The 17,109-nt window shown below is 39.9% G+C and overlaps 1 protein-coding gene across 7 annotated transcripts in view; it reads left to right on the top strand.

Annotated features, from left to right (window-relative positions):
• ARMC3 (armadillo repeat containing 3) overlaps positions 1–16,837 on the top strand; it is a 97,846-nt gene extending 81,009 nt beyond the window's left edge. For 4 of the 7 annotated variants that reach the window (XM_037006042.2, XM_073229100.1, XM_037006040.2 and 1 more), the window contains 8 exons: positions 3,490–3,626; positions 4,547–4,715; positions 7,106–7,206; positions 7,884–7,982; positions 8,407–8,502; positions 11,796–11,996; positions 13,861–14,023; positions 15,596–16,837. In XM_037006042.2, the coding sequence (XP_036861937.2) occupies positions 3,490–3,626; positions 4,547–4,715; positions 7,106–7,206; positions 7,884–7,982; positions 8,407–8,502; positions 11,796–11,996; positions 13,861–14,023; positions 15,596–15,805 (1,176 nt within the window). In that variant the 3' untranslated portion in view covers positions 15,806–16,837. Of the gene's footprint in view, positions 1–3,489; positions 3,627–4,546; positions 4,716–7,105; positions 7,207–7,883; positions 7,983–8,406; positions 8,503–9,124; positions 9,287–11,795; positions 11,997–13,860; positions 14,024–15,370; positions 15,519–15,595 lie in introns of those variants that run through there. The other 3 variants (XR_005057946.2, XM_037006041.2, XR_005057947.2) reach the window with 3 other exon arrangements.
• Positions 16,838–17,109: the final 272 nt, after the last annotated feature.

The raw sequence follows: 17,109 nt of genomic DNA, 5'->3' as shown, positions 1-17,109 counted from the left end.
CCCTCAGTGGCCCTGAAGAAAAACCCAATCCTGGTCCTCCGGGCTCTTTGGCGGTCTCCCTGCTAAAAGGATTGGTTGTTCTTTCCCTTGGAGATCCTTCCCTAGTCCTCTAGTGCCCGCGTACCCCTGTTTTTTCATTATGGCATTAGACTGCTCACTGTAAAGAGTCTCTGTGGTTAGTTTAACTCTGCTATTAAACCTGTTCTCTAGCTCGTCCCCCGAAAGTTCCCCGTCTTCATCCTCATCAGATGGCAGTCCCTGTTCAGATCCCCCTTCTGATGCCTTTGCGAAGGCACGCTCTTCTCGTACTTCCTCTAATATTTCCTCCCCCTCTTGGATGGCCTCTCGGCAGCTTGGCTTCTGTCCCTTCAGGCAATTTTTTACTCGACCCCAAATAGGGATTGTCCCTGGCGGAAGGGGCTCCCTCTTGTCTGCCCAGCGTAGGTCATCCCCCAGCCTGTCCCATAAAGGGCTGGTGATTTTTCCTTCATCTAAGAACCATGGGGCATGATTCTCTATAGTGTTCAGGAATGCCCTGGCAGTCTTCGTTTTCAGAAGTTGAGGCATTGTGTTGTTGTTGTCATTTGTTTCTATATATTCCTTGATCTTTATTTTAATTTGTTTGTTGATCCATTGATTATTTAGGAGCATGTTGTTAAGCCTCCATGTGTTTGTGAGCCTTTTTGTTTTCTTTGTAGAATTTATTTCTACTTTTATACCTTTGTGGTCTAAAAAATTGGTTGGTAGAATTTCAATATTTTGGATTTTGCTGAGGCTCTTTTGTGGGCTAGTATGTGGTCTACTCTGGAGAATGTTCCATGTGCACTTGAGAAGAATGTATATCCTGTTGCTTTTGGATGTAGAGTTCTATAGATGTCTATTAGGTCCATCTGCTCTACTGTGTTGTTCAGTGCTTCCATGTCCTTACTTATTTTATGCCCGGTGGATCTATCTTTTGGGGTTAGTGGTATGTTGAAGTCTCCTAAAATGAATGCATTGCAGTCTATTTCCCCCTTTAGTTCTTTTAGTATTTGTTTCACAAATGCTGGTGCTCCTGTGTTGGGTGCATATATATTTAGAATGGTTATATCCTCTTGTTGGACTGAACCCTTTATCATTATGTAGTGTCCTTCTTTATCTCTTGTTACTTTCTTTGTTTTGAAGTCTATTTTGTCTGATATTAGTACTGCAACCCCTGCTTTCTTCTCGCTGTTGTTTGCCTGAAATATGTTTTTCCATCCCTTGACTTTTAGTCTGTGCATGTCTTTGGGTTTGAGGTGAGTTTCTTGTAAGCAGCGTATAGATGGGTCTTGCTTTTTTATCCATTCTATTACTCTGTGTCTTTTGATTGGTGCATTCAGTCCATTTACATTTAGGGTCACTATTGAAAGATATGTACTTATTGCCATTGCAGGTTTTAAATTCGAGGTTAACAAAGGTTCAAGGTTAGCCTCTTTAGTATCTTACTGCCTATCTTAGCTCGCTTATTGAGCTGTTATAAACACTGTCTGGAGATTCTTTTCTTCTCTCCCTTCTTATTCCTCCTCCTCCATTCTTCATATGTTGGGTGTTTTGTTCTGTGCTCTTTCTAGGAGTGCTCCCATCTAGAGCAGTCCCTGTAAGATGCCCTGTAGAGGTGGTTTGTGGGAAGCAAATTCCCTCAGCTTTTGCTTGTCTGGGTATTGTTTAATCCCGCCATCATATTTAAATGATAGTCGTGCTGGATACAGTATCCTTGGTTCAAGGCCCTTCTGTTTCATTGCATTAAATATATCATGCCATTCTCTTCTGGCCTGTAGGGTTTCTGTTGAGAAGTCTGATATTAGCCTGATGGTTTTTCCTTTATAGGTGACCTTTTTCTCTCTAGCTGCCTTTAAAACTCTTTCCTTGTCCTTGATCTTTGCCATTTTAATTATTATGTGTCTTGGTGTTGTTCTCCTTGGATCTTTTCTGTTGGGGGTTCTGTGTATTTCCATGGTCTGTTTGATTATTTCCTCCCCCTGTTTGGGGAAGTTTTCAGCAATTATTTCTTCCAAGATACTTTCCATCCCTTTTCCTCTCTCTTCTTCTTCTGGTACCTCTATAATACGGATATTGTTCCTTTTGGATTGGTCACATAGTTCTCTTAATATTGTTTCATTCCTGGAGATCCTTTTATCTCTCTCTATGTCAGCTTCTATGCGTTCCTGTTCTCTGGTTTCAGTTCCATCAATGGCCTCTTGCATCTTATCCATTCTGCTTATAAATCCTTCCAGAGTTTGTTTCATTTCTGTGATCTCCCTCTGGACTTCATCCCATTTCTCTTGCATATTTCTCTGCATCTCTGTCAGCATTATGATTTTTATTTTGAATTCTTTGTCAGGAATACTGGTTAGGTCTGTCTCCTTCTCTGGTCTCTGTGATCTTGGTTTGCCTGTAATTTGTCTTTTCATGGTGATAGGAATAGTTTGCAGAGCTGGGACTAGTGACGGCTGGAAGAACTTCCCTTCTTGTTGGTTTGTGGCCTTCCTCTCCTGGGAGAATAACGACCTCTAGTGGCTTGTGCTGGATAGCTGCACGCAGACAGGGCTTCTGCTTCGTGCCCGGCTGCTATGGAGTTTATCTCCGCTGTTGCTGTGGGTGTGGCCTGGGTCAGGCTGCTGCTCCAAAGTGGTGGAGTTGCATTGGAGGGGGAGTGGCTGGGAGGCTATTTATCTCCATAAGGGGCCTCCATGCTCCCTGCAGCCCAGGGGATTAGAGTGCCCAGATATCCTGGGATTCCCTACCTCTGGACTAAGTGTCCCACCCTGCCCCTCTAAAACTTCCAAAAAGCACCCACCAAAACAAAACAATGACCACACACACACACACAAAAAAAAAAATGGCATCTCATTTTTCTTTATTCTCCAGCGCCAGCCTTGGGCACCCGCTCACCAGTCTTGCTGCCCTGTTTCCCTAGTACTGGGGTCCCTGTCCCTTTAAGACTTCCAAAAAGCACTCACCACAACAAAACAACAACAACAATAACAACAACCACAAAAAAAGATGGATGTTCGCTTTTCTTTTGTTCTCCTGCGTCAGCCTCAGACACCCACTCACCGTTCTTGCTGCCCTGTTTCCCTAGTATCCAGGGCCCCATGCATGCACTGTGTCTGCACTCTGGTCCGGATGGCTGGGGCTGGGTGTTCAGCAGTCCTGGGCTCCTTCTCCCTCCTGCTCAGACCTCTCTCCTCCTGCCGGGAGCTGGGGGGAGGGGCACTCAGTACCCGCTGGACCAGGGCTTGTATCTTACCCCCTTTGTGAGGCACTGGGTTCTCGCAGGTGTTGATGTGGTCTGGATGTTGTCCTGTGTCCTCTGGTCTTTATTCTAGGAAGAGTTGTCTTTGTTATATTTTCATAGATATATGTGGTTTTGAGAAGAGATTTCCCCTGCTCTACTCACGCCACCATCCTGGCTCTGCCTCTCTATTATGTACTTTTAATGTGTAAATTTTTGGTTTCTACTTTCAGTTAAGAAATTCAGGGGGACTGGAGCCCCTTGTAGAGCTCCTGCGCTCAAAGAACGTTGAAGTGAGAAGGCACGTCAGCTGGGCAGTCATGGTGTGTGCTGGTGATGAGCCCACGGCTGTGGAATTGTGCCGGCTCGGGTGAGTAGGGGCTGTGTTACATTTCTGGCTCAGATGGAAGATTTAGAAGCACACTCCTCAGGCCCAGGGAAGGTCAAACAGAGTCTATACTTCACTTTCAGGCTGCAGAGCCCCCAGGAGCTGTGCACACCACGGAAGGGTCTGACCTCTGTGGGGACTGCCCAGGGGAAGGGACATCATTCCCCACCCCTCCTACCTATAGATTTCCCTCACCACTGTCAACAAAATTATCTTCCCCATTTCCTTTTCTACTTATTCATCTTGATAAATGCTTCTCTTTGTCTTTCCTCTGCTATTGCTAAACACAATCCTATTTGTCTCTCAACTTGCAAAGCTAAAGTGAAGTGGGTGAAGCATGACTACCATCTGCATTTCTCTCCTTCCCCAAACCAACCTCACCAAGTCTATTCTGCTTACTAGCAGCAGGTGAGTTAGTTGCCTTTAGCATATTCAGCAAATAGGGTTTTTGGTTTCTGCAGACAGGTTTTCAAATGAACACAGCAGGTTCATTTGGGCCCGTAATAACAGATCCCCCAAAGATGTCCTTGTCCCTGGAAGGGGTTTTGCTGATGTGATTAAGGACAGATTTTAATTTAACCTATTTCTAACTATTTTTATTCTTTGTATCACCTGGCTAGCTGAAAAAGTTGGAGGCCAATGCTACTTTTTCTGTTAATGAACTTTTTTCTGAAAGTGTTTTTTCCAACTGTTTGGATATGAATTATTACCTGGCACATATGTTCTCAGAAGGACTGATCTGTCTTCATAATTCTGTCAGTATTACTTCACCTAAAAGGGCTAGATGGCTTTAACTTTTCCATATCAATTCTTCATTCAGGCTCTTAGCTAGGTATATAAATGGGAACTTAAAATTGGATTGGTTGTATAAAGCAAATAATGGTTTTTGCTTTTATTGACAGGGCTTTGGATATCCTTGAAGAAATTAATCTATCAGTAAGTCGAAAAAATAAATTCAGTGAGGCAGCTTATAACAAATTGCTCAACAACCACTTGTCTCTGAAATATAGCCGGACTGGCTGTTTGTCATCCAGTAACATAATTAGTGATGGATTCTATGATTATGGCCAGGTAAGTGGAGACACAAATTTGTATATTAGTATGTATGATAATGATTTCTTCTTCAGTCATGATGCCATCACATTGCAAATTTATTTATAACCATCTAATATATATATTTTTATAGACAATAACTTGAGAATCAGAACTTCATCCTTAACTTGTCTGGCTGTAAGATTTTGGGCTTGTGTACAGTTTTAACTAGAACCAGATTACTTGTACTTAAATCAGCTCACTAATGCTAGTCTCAAGTTTCACAGAAGATATAAAGGAAGGGACATTTTCATTTTGGAGGTTCTGTTTCATCTAGGGCTCAGTGTTAATGATAAGAAGTAAACATCTTTCACTTTATTAATTATAACCTCATTGAAAGTAACCAAATTCTAATACTGGACTTAAAAACACAATGTAGAAGAATATATTTTACTTACCTGCATTTCTGATCATGATTTTAAAAACAATATACTGTATAGTGTAACTCAGTGTTAATGTTGAGAGAAATGGGAAGCTAAAAATTAGAATCTTAAGAACTTTGTGACATTGCTGTTTCAATCAGCATTTTCTTCCTTTCTTCTGGAAACCAAAAGCAATAAGGAGAACGGGGAAAATTTTAAGACTCCACAAGTCCCATTTTAAGCAAAACTGGGAAATAGGTATGATCCACACACTTCAAAAAAGCTTTGAGTTCCTAAAAGTCCCTGAGATCAGGCAGAAGCTGAGCTGGAGGAAGGATGAAAAGCAGCAAATAGAATTACAGAGAAGCACAGGGGAGCTAGTGGCGACAGCGCCCAGGAAGCACTGTCAAAGAGACACACCTGATGGGTGACACGCTTGGAAGTGTAAAGCCAGGGGCGCTTTTTGCCGGCAGGTGCAGGACCCAAGGAACTGGAGGAGCAGGGCTGGCAGTACAAGCCCTCTTGACCACTTTGCTTCACAGAAGCAGAGGAGACAGGGCCGTAAAAGAATCGCGGAGCTGAGCCATCCCTGTCGGAACACTCTGTCATGGTACCAGAATTAGGGACATTTTGGAAAATGAGAACAGCTAGTGTCAACTTACTCTGCTTCTTCCTTCTGCTTCCTTGGGCACCGCCACCACCCTCCACAGCACACACAGCACTGAGAAATCGCTACTTTGAGAAAGCCCTTCTCATTCAACCACGAGTCATTTAAATTGAAAAACAACTGGCACATTATTGGTATAAAGCCTTAAGAAAAATGAGGAGAAGAACAGAACAACTGATGACATATCAGAAAAATGTTGCCACATATCAGATGAAATATTGTGACTAAGTGTATTTGTTCATGAGTTTTAAGAAAATTTAATGAGACAAATCCTTTATAAAGGAGAATATCCTATCCATTCATCCAGTAAATGTTAAGTTTCTAGTAGTGTAGGCTTTGTATAGGTCAGTAAACAAGAGACAAAGATGTCTACTACTGTGGTACCTGTGAGAGGAAACAGACAATAAACAATAAATATCACAAAAAAATAAATTATGTCACATGATCAAAATGATAAGTGCTGTGGGAGGTCAGGGAGTATAGAAGAGGCAGGATAAGGGGCTCCACAGTGCTGGGGAGTACTGGGCTTGGTGACTGTAATTTTAGAAATTATAGTCAGATAGGCCTCAATGCCCAAGCGAAGACTTGAAGAAGGGGAGGCCTTAGCCGTGGGGATGGCTGGGAGAAGAGCTGTCTGGGCAGAGGACGTGACTAGTGCAAAGCCATAAGGGGTGAGCAGGCTCGGCATATTTAAGAGTCAGAAAAGTCCATGTAGCTGGAGCTGAGTGAACCAAGGCGCAGAGGAGTAAAGACTGAGTCAAAGAGGTAAAGAGAGAGTGTGTAAGCGGTAGACACCAGGGGAAGGATTTAGCCCTTCAGTCTGATTGGAGTGGGAAGCCGTAGCTGGGTTCTGGGCAGAAGCATGACATGATCTGTCTTACTTTAAAAGGATCATGAAAAGTATCCTGGGTGGGAGAGGGATCTAACTATAATGTGACTGGAAAAAATCTTTTCCAACCCAGAAGGTGATGTGGTCTAACCCTCCTGGTGTAGGGCTCTGTCTGGCCTAATTGTAGGTATCTTCACATTTTTAGTGATCGGTTTACCTAAGTTACTTCTATAGACAAAAAGTTCTACCTTATGTGTATATGTGGATTTGCAAACTCAAACACTTTTAGTGGCCAAACTGATTATTATGGTGTGAAAAAGCTGAATATACAGCAATAGAGATTGTGGGGGAACTGGAGGGATAGGTGCTGCCCAAAGGTAAGAAGTCCACAAACTTGAGGTTCCTGTTTCTCCTCTGTGTGTGTGTGTGTGTGTGTGTGTGTGTGAAGTTAGACATTTTAAAAAATATAACCCATGTAGATATTATTTTTCGGTCCCTAAATTATCTACAGATAAATCCTGGCACCAAACTTTTGCCTTTGAAGGATCTCTGCTTACAAGAACCAAGTGATCTACGTGCTGTACTCTTGGTTAACAGTAAATCTTCTGATGTGTGAGTCTTTTGCAGGGGGAAGGGATACAGGGAAGCACAAACTTTTTTGTCTCTCTTCATCATGAATATGTAAAGATTCCCAGTATGGTAACTTTCTCCCCTGTATTTAGAGCCACCGTGAAAATAAACATTGACTCATAAACAGCCTGACCCAGTAAAGACCACGGAGTGACCACCATCACGGCTTTTCCTTCGACCCCCTGATACTGGCCAGTCCCATGTGTAGTTCTGCTGTCAGTGCTTCTTACCCTTCTGGTGATACGAAGTAATTGAAGAAAGTAAAGTAGATAGAAATAAACCAAGATGCATTCTGTTTACAAGTTTCCAAAACTGTATGCGAGAGTACAACTGCTGCCCAATATTTTTTTTATAAAATAAGTAAATAGCAGAGCTAAAACTTAATGCTTCAATATTTTTCTTTAAAATGGTCGGGCATACCTTATATATCTGTATAATGCATTGTATGTAACATACTTGATAAAAATATTTCCTGTCCTAGCCCATGAGAAGTTTTATAATACTTCTTTTGTCTTAACTTCTCCTTTGTGCTTTTAAAATAATATGTCACTGTTAAAAGTCAGCCCCAAATACAATTCTCAGGAAGAAAATCTGTTTTATTTGCCAATATTGACAAATAATTTTAATTTGTTCCTAATTTCAAATACATAAAATTTTAGTTCTCCACCTCCATCTACGGAAGATAAATCAGACGCTGGTTATAGACGAAGTATTTCTTCTGCATCTTCCTTAAAAACAGCAAGTAAAGAAAAAGCCAAGTAAGAAAATGATATTTCATCTGTACTCAAATAATTCTTTCCTAAATTTTGGAGTAAAAAAAACAATCAGGTTTTAGTTTTTGGCAATTTAATTCTTAATATTCTTACAGTAGCATGATTTCGTAATTTCTTTTTTAAATGGCTGTGGAGCCAGCAAGCCTGGTTTTACCTTCTGTCGCCTGTGACTCTGCAGTGACATCTTGAGCACATGACTTGGCATCTGTGAGCTCCCTTAGCTTCCTCATCTGTAGATGGAATAATGCCTGGTGCCCTGCCTCATAACATAAAGTCAAAGATATAATGGAAATGAAAATGCCTTATAAATTACAAAATGCCTTGCAAATGTAATATATTGTTATTTTCTGTGTGATTGAAATTGGTTTGGTTTTTTTCAAATGACAAGAAAAAATCGTTATCATTTTAGTGCTGGGTTTGGATCTCCCACGGAAGAGAAATCAGAACCAACCTCTGGACGAAATACTGCTCTTAGCAAAAGTGCTACTAAAGAGAAAGGATCCAGGTAGGAACCGTATTACTGTATTCTTCTCCTAACTGTGATCACATAAAATTTTAATAACCCCATAAAGTTGGTGGAAGGGAAGAGATGGCTTTTAAATAGGAAGGTTTTCTTACGGAATCAGTGTGTTGAATCAGGCAAGACTCATGAAATGTAATTAAAAAGTAACTTTATTTTTGTCTCTCACTGTCTCTTTAAAACCTACCCAGAGGGAATTTCTTCTCCTGCCTTTGGGTGAGAACTCAGAGGTGACTTTGATCACCATAAAGTCCTACAATCATTTTAATTAAAAAACGACAACAGAAACAGCAATCTCTTGTCCATCATTTTGAAGTCCAGCCCACATAGTGATCAACTTAAAATGAACTTCTCTGCCTCCTCCAGCGGTCACCTTTGCAGGCAGAGCCACATGCAGGAGGACAGTGTTGTCCCCTCCCGCCTGAAGCCGCTGCATCCCTTCCCCACCTTGCTTACAGGAAGCAGTGAGAAAGAGGAAGGAGACATAGAGCTCGACAGAACTCAAAGAAACAGTTATAATGTGGTTTCATGCTTTTTAGGCCTAGCATATTTTAAACGTGCTTTCTACATGTTTACGTATTTTTAAATGCGTTATTTCTCTTGTGAGCACTTTCCTGGATTCTTCAAAAAACCATCTGGACCTCCTGCCACACATCATGACCCTCTAGTTCTTGTTGACTTAAGCCCTTCAGAACCACTGTGGTGTCAGAGGCTATACGGCACCCATATTAAACATCCACCTCTGAACTGTCCCCTAGTCTCCTAAGCTGTAAGTAATGGTTTGTACTCCTCCTCAGACCTCAGAGCTGTTTATTTTCTATTTCTGACTATTTTCTGCCATCAGTCCCTGTTGCTCATAGTTCTGATCTCTGCTTCTAATCTGCTTCTCTTATCCCAGCCCTGATACTTCTTGCCCTTCCCTCCCCTTGCCTCCTTCCCTTCCTGTCTTCACTTGGCTTCTCTGTGCTTCCCCTCTACTGGACTGAGAGCTCCTTGAGGATAAGAATATGCTCTCATTTGAATAATTTCTTTTTTCATCCCCAGTACTTAGCACAGTGCTCGGCTGGTACATGTAGGCATTCATGTTAATTCGAAAGAACAGAAACAACTTGTGCAGTAAAGTTTTTGTTGGCAAGGTCCACAATTATAAACTGTGTATCTTGAGCGAATTGGTTACCTTCTCTTTGCCTGAGTTCCCATCATCAGCATCAGCAAAATAAAAATAACAATAGTCCTTCCCTCATAGGGAGTTGAGGGTATTAAACAAGTCAGGACATGAAAGAACATAGAACAGTGCCTGGCACGGACTAAATGCTCAACAAATGCACTTGCAAGGAGCCAAAACCTACACAACCCTTGCAGGGATACAGAGGGATCTCCCAGAATCCAATGCAGGAAATGCAGCCATCCTCAAAGGGACAGAAGCTGGGATGAGGTGGTACTTGCAGGGTCTGTCTCTTGCTCTCCCTTTCTCTTTTTCTCTCTCTCTCTCCACATGCATGTATCTCATTTATAATTGCTTTGCTATCTTCTTGACTTTCTTTCAGTTACTGCCTCACCCATTACTGTAGCTTATATGTGACTTTGGCTTGCCATGGGACCCAGTCTGGCCCCAATTCCAAGCAACACTTCAGCTCTAAAGCCCAACTGCTGTCAAGTACATCTGTGTCTCTTAGTACGTATTTGTGAGAGGCTACAAAGCATTTTTATTCCTCTTTACTAAATAGTTACTATACTTACTTGTGAACTACATTGTAAGTTCTATTAGTACTATAGTTTTTTCATTCAGACCAGTTTTCACAAATATTTGGTTGATTGCACATGAGTTTATTATACACATGTAAAAGTTTACTGTTTTTCTATCTCCTATTTCATATCCTTCTAGTTGGTTCATCTCCGGAGATTTTTGATATTTATACTTTAACATTTCTGCTACTCAGAAACCCCAAATGGGCTAGATTCATGACTTGTTTTTTTCCTACCAGTCTTGCCCTATACTTTATATATTCAAATAGTTGATGGTACAAAAAAAAGCAAGTGATTAAACTTTGAAAATGCCAATACACAGTCTGGTGCCAGACAAGTATCTCTCTCCACTTTCCTACCTACCTATCTCTACCTTTGAAGACAGAAAATATTCTTACTGTTTGTCTCCCCACAGTAAATCCCTGTTTTTCTAAGGTGGTTTTGCTAAAGACTGCAAAAAAAGTAAAAATTATGCTGTCTTTACTCATAAATTGATGTTCTTTCTGGAGATTAATTTTACAGGAGTTAATTTTATAATTTCCAAGTGTTTGTTTCTGCATTAGAACTGAAATTCATCTAAGTATGGAAGCCCTTATTAACACAACTTGGCAGCCTTCATGGGAAAGAATTCCAAATGAAATACTTTTATTTATAGCAGTGGGAGAGTACAGTTCAGGAGTTCCAGTAACTTGTCTCTTTTTAATCATGCAATATGATTGCCCGCCCTCATGTGCTTAGCCCAGTGTACTGGATACCATCTTCTATACGCCGAATGATTCTTATTTAAGGCAAAGCACATTCAGTGAGAAATTCACCTGCTTTGTTTACTGAGTTACATAAAAAAAAAAACTAGTTAACATCCTGCAGGACAGTAAACTATAATCTCTGGGTGTATCTTTCCATTGGACAGAAATAATTTGCATCTCTACCAAACAAAAATCTACATGTTAACTAGTAACCCCACTTAAGTATGGAAATTTCAGCTAAGAGTATCTTTTAACTAAATAGTATCTTTACTGCTTACTAAGTACATTTCATTTTTCCTAAACATGGAACTAAGTACATTTCCCTAGATAAACTTTAGAAAAGTCTTCCATGCCATCCTTATTTTGATTTGCTTTTTTCCGTGTTTTGGATAATTTTTCTTTAAAATAGAAAACCTTAACTAAAGCAAGAGATGATATGAGACTGGCTTGGCTCCTTGAGGAGTCAACCTATTCTTTCCTAATTCAATAAATATTTATTACATTCCTAGATGTGCCAGACATCTTGCTAAGCAATTGTGCAGAAAGCCAATGTATGATTTTCATAATATATGTCAATCCTTGTAGTGTTATCTTAAAAATAAATTTCTCCTGAATAACATAGAGACTATAAGACTCTATCACTGTCACTGAAATTTTGAAAACTGCATATGACAAGGCTACTGAGGTATAACATACTCTATTTCTGTAATGCTCCTCAGATTAACTCAGAGCACAGTTAATGCTCATTCATTTTATGAATTTTATTGTTGTTGTTTATTCTCAAAGGAAAGGCAGAGGAAAAAAAGAAGAAGAAAAAGTAAAGGAAGAAGAAGAGATTACTGCATTACCAAAATATACTGGAGAAGAAAGCCCTGATAAAGAATGGTACCCTCCCTGTGATCCTGACTTCTGTGTTTATGTGTCTGACGTGACTAAAACAATACTTCCCATTATCAATATTAAGGAACAGATTGAGGTTCTTGCCAAGTAAGTTGTCTAATATACATACACATTTTTAGTTTCTGAAAATATCTTTGGATCTCAGTGGTTTCGATTTTTTAGCCAATTTTCAGACAACTACACCATAACAAAAGTGAACTTTACAGCACTCCAGCTCTGGCTCTGAAGCAGAAACACAATGAATTGAAGAAAATTCTCAATTTCTGTCTTAGGTCATATTTCCACCCAGAATCACAGCTAGGAGCTGGAAATTGCTTACAGAAAAATGCATTCTCCAGCTAAACCATTAAAAGCATCTTTCAGTGTGACTCTGAAGAAGTTATGAATGAATCAAAAGTTTAAAAATTCGATTGCTCCTTAGATATATGGGGTGCACACTATTTAAAGGAGCCCTCCTGCTGATTATCTGTAAAGTCACAAATTATTTTCTAATACAAGCACCCATCCCCTGTTTTGATTTTGTATGTGTGACGCTTTGTGTTTCATGTTGTCCTGAAACAGGGGAGTGAGTATTCCAAGAGATGGCGGTTTGGGCAGGCTCAGCGTTCTGCAGGAGCCAGCGAAGTTGCCTTCTTAATTAGGGCATTTAATCTGATTGCACTAAGAGAAAGCTGAGACCTTGACATGGTAGCTGTAAGGAATTAGGCATCACTGGCAGTGGGGGGATAGCCTTGGTGATTGACACCAACCAGTAGGTGAGCTCCTGGAAGGTGCAACAGCTGCTGTCTCCGTGGAAGCCTGTCTCTACTCCAAATAGAAGTTAGTTGCACTCGTCAAACCTGGATGTGACAACTGCAAGAAACATAGCCGCCAGATCATTGACTGCTTGTCAGTCAGACCTGGAAGAGAGCACTTTTGGCTACGGAAGCTTTCCTGGTGTCCTTGAGAAGTGATGACTCAAGCAGAGCTCCGGTTTAGCTCATTTCAACATTTGGCAGATTTCATCATGCTTCGTTCCTATCAGAAATGCTTTTCATCATTCCCAAATGATTGGTTTTTTAACCTGAGCCTGCAACCAAGATAGAGATATGGAGATGTGTCTGCACACCTTCAGTTCCATGCATCCAGCACGTACTCTTGGCTGGGTCAGTCCAGGGCTTTCTCCCCTGCCCTTCTTCTCATTTCCCGCCCTTGTTCTTCTTTGCTGAGTTCCACATAAAGCAAGAGGAAATTCTTTCTTTAACATTTTCAATTCTGCCTTTACTCCAAGACACAGTAGAGGAATTTTGCAGGTATGTGCACTGACTTCTTCAGGAAGAGCCTAATATTAGGAGAAACCCCAGGCAGAGGACACTGCATCCACCCTGCCTCCTCACCTTTTGTCTTGTTGCCTCTTTGTCTTTCTCCCCTCTAAGTTCAGTGTTACATAATGCCATGTTTTTCTTTAAGTTAAAAATATAATAAAAATTAAAAGAAAAATATAACAAAATTTGAAAGCATTTGTGAATCTAATGGGAAGACTTCCTATGTGTTTGTCTTGTCTGTGAGTTTGAATTACTTAAAAGAAGGACCATATGTTAGTACAATGCCTTGGACTTCAGACTAAAACATTTAGAAATACGTTTCAAGAGTAAGACAAAATTTTAAAACTTCATTGATTCAAATTTAGTGTGATATTGATTTGTATCTTGTTTTAAATATTGGGAAAACTAAAATTTCTATCTTTCTCTGTGTTGAATGAAATTGTTAGAATTTCAGTTCATATATGATGGTTTGAATGCAGTAGCATAATGTTAACCTACTTATAGTAAGTGCATTTTTAATAATAAAGAAATAATAGAAATCAGAGGGAATATAGTTTTCACACCTATAATCATACCTGTAGTTACACTAAAAACATCCAAAATGAGATATTAAGCTTGACTGATTTGGTGTCAATGTAATTCAACAGGTATGTGGCAGAAAAAATGGGCGGTAAAATTCCAAAAGACAAACTGTATGATTTCAGCTGGGAACTTCATGTAAGTGAACTAAAATTTCAACTGAAGTCCAATGTTGTACCAATTGGACTGATCAAAAAAGGAATCTTCTACCACCGAGCTTTGCTTTTCAAGGTATATAAGAAGTTTTGCCTCATTCCCCAATAGGTAAAAATGCTTTGTCTTTTTTGTAATGGAGTGAGCCAGTTCCTAACCTTTAACTGGATAATATTAATCCTACCACTTAGATTTACTTATATTTGAGATATATATGTGTGTGTGTATACATTTTCACCAGACTATGCAAAGCACATTCATTCAACATTTATCCTTTACGTACTTAGGCCAGGGCCTCTTCCTGGTTCGGGAATACAGCATACGGAAATGACAGCTGCTGCATGCCATGGGTTCCTGAGCCAGACTTGTGGGTTTCCAGGAGATGTCAGGGAAATTTCAGGGAAAGAAGTGATATGTAGCCTGAGCATTAAAGACTGCATAGGATTTCAGCCAGTGAGAAGGAAGACGAGAGTATTTGAAGTAAAGCAAACATTTTGTACAGAATAACAGGTGTGAGAGTCAGCAGTCCATTGTAGGAAAGGACCGTAGTTCCTCTGAATGAAGAAAAGAGCAGGGGTGAGAGAAAGCTAAAGCACCAGGTCAAAAGCACCATGTGAGTTTCCTTGAGCCTAAAATTTGTGCGGAGCCACTGAAATTTCTTAAGAGGAAAGCGGTAACCTGATTTTGAGAGACCATTCAGGCAGCGGAATTGGGAATGAGTTAAAACAGGGGCCAGACAGGAGACAGGAAGAGCTACTGGAAGATTGCTGGGGTAAGAAGTATGGATGACCCGTATTGAATTAATAGATTTAAGACAGGAGAGAAATATGGAGAGAGCAACAAAGCCAAGAAAATAGGGAGGACTGGCATTTGGATTATAAATAGAATTAGCTTAAAACTGGAGGCAAGATGTACATGGATGCAATGAGGTTTATAGGTATTTGGGAAAAGGCGGGGATTTTATACATTCAGTCTATTGTTCAGAAACCATTTTCTCAGTTCCTGGTATATATCCAGACACTGGATACAATCGAGTGCAAAAAAAATCATCCCTTCTCTTAAACCTGATTCCTCTCTAGTGTCCCCCGTCTGAGTGAACAATGCCATCGTTACCAGTGGCCCTGCCCAGAATGTTGAAATTACTTTGTCCTTCTCATGCAGCTCAAGAAGGACCGGCCACTCACAATTCTGCTCCTCCTGCTCCACAGCACCCAAAATAAATCGGCTAGAAAGAGGTCCCCACTAATTTGATCCCTTCATTCAATCCCACTGCATATCACACCCAAAGAGCAGCCTAGAAGCATGGAAAGATTGATAGATGCTCTAGTGCTGAAAGCCAGTGGAATAGCTTTTTTCCAATGACATTATCAATCTTGTACTGTTACAATGCAGTGTAACTGCCTGAAAAATGTCACTTCCCTGCAGAACCTGCACAGAGATTGTGAGTCTACAGAATCTTGAGGAACAAGGGAATTTATCACATTTTATTGGCTCCTTTCACAATAATCCATATGTTTTCAGCTTCCTTCTAAGCATGTCTTTGCAAGAGTTGCATATTTCACCTTCAACTAAGGTAGGTCTTACAACTAAGGGGTTTTCCCCATCTGTCTCCCTCCTCACTGTTGGTTGATCTCATGTTTTCTCCCACAGGCTCTGGCTGATAAAATTGGCATCGGATGCTCTCTGGTTCGTGGGGAGTATGGCAGGGCTTGGAATGAAGTGAAGCTGATGAATGAGTCCCGTGAGGGAGTGCTGGGGGCGTTCTCTGCCCCTGAAGCGTACATAGTTGACCTCATGTTCCACCCCGGAGGACTGATGAAGCTAAGTAGTAGAGAGGCAGATCTTTACAGATTTCTCTAAACTACTGAATGAATACAAAAGGGATTCAAACAAAATCATTTTAGGCTCTTTTAATGAAATTCACCGATTGATTTTATTCTTTAAATAAAAGTATTAGAGATGTTCTCTCTGTATAGAAATGAGAACACTTGGTTTGAACTTGGTCATGGTTCTGATTTCAGGCTTCTGGCAAGAGCTCAGTCTGATTAGATTATATCCGGCTCACTGTCCCTCATGTAAAGCTTATTATTGTCAAAATTAATTCATCCCACTGTTCTCTAAGGAACAGCCCTGCCCTTTGGGAGTCATGTAAACATACCAGCTGCTGCTCCCAGGACGGTACCTCATGACTGCCATTCTTCATGCCCAGAATGCTTCAGGAACACTTGGCTAAATAAGTTCAATGGTTTTGAACATCTTCAGTCACCTTGTCTCACTTTTATAAAATAAGATTACTAATAGTTTGAATAATTATAGATTTTAGTATTAAAAGCCCTCTCTAAAAATTTTTTGTTCATGTTTTTAAAAATGCCTCCTTAAGCACATCATTTAATATAATTCATCTTAACTAAAATATTTCTAAAAACTACTTCCGTAAACAGTATTAGTCTTTGTCTTATCTATGTCGACTTGAAAATCTGCTTTCAGTTGAAAACAATTCTGATTTGCTTTTACACATTTTAATGCTGGGACTCAAAAATAGTATTTTTAAGTTTATAAAACTTAAAAATTCTCATTTTTTGGAAAATTTTGAAATGTAGAATTTAGAGAAAATTCTTTGCTGAGGAATTGTTTTCAATATTGAGCACAAAACAAGGAACAAACACATTTCAAATAATAAAACGAATAAAACCTAGTAAAATGCTGAGTCTCATGAAGTATTTCCTAGTCAAGTTTTAAGTCTAAAGTTTACCTGTGAAACCATTTCTCTAGAGGGTTTTTAAAAGTGAGCTTGGTTTTAGAAATTAAGGCTAAGATTATTCTGTATTAACCAATCTGTAGTTTCAAAGAATGTGTATTTCCTCATTTCAAAATAAAGTTCTTTATATCAAATGGTGTGCAAATGATATTTATCGTGCAATTTCATGAACAAGAGCATGGATAATAGGATATAAACCTGTCTAAGCATTTTCAAGTCTGTTCTGATACAGAAAACATTTAAAGTGGATTACAAAGATGTATATGATGCAACAAGATAAAAATTAATGAGTAACAGGCATAACTGTAGGAAAGAAAGTTCAACAAGGCTAGGAATAAACTTAGAACTCAAATACCATGAAAATCCTATGCATTTGTTAGAGGTGGGTGAGATTTTGACACTAAGC

Source organism: Manis javanica, chromosome 2, assembly GCF_040802235.1.
Source record: "Manis javanica isolate MJ-LG chromosome 2, MJ_LKY, whole genome shotgun sequence".
In the NCBI taxonomy this organism is placed as follows: Eukaryota; Metazoa; Chordata; class Mammalia; order Pholidota; family Manidae; genus Manis; species Manis javanica.
The sequence above is the reverse complement of the archived record's forward strand: the minus strand, read 5'-3'. Positions and strand labels throughout refer to the sequence as shown.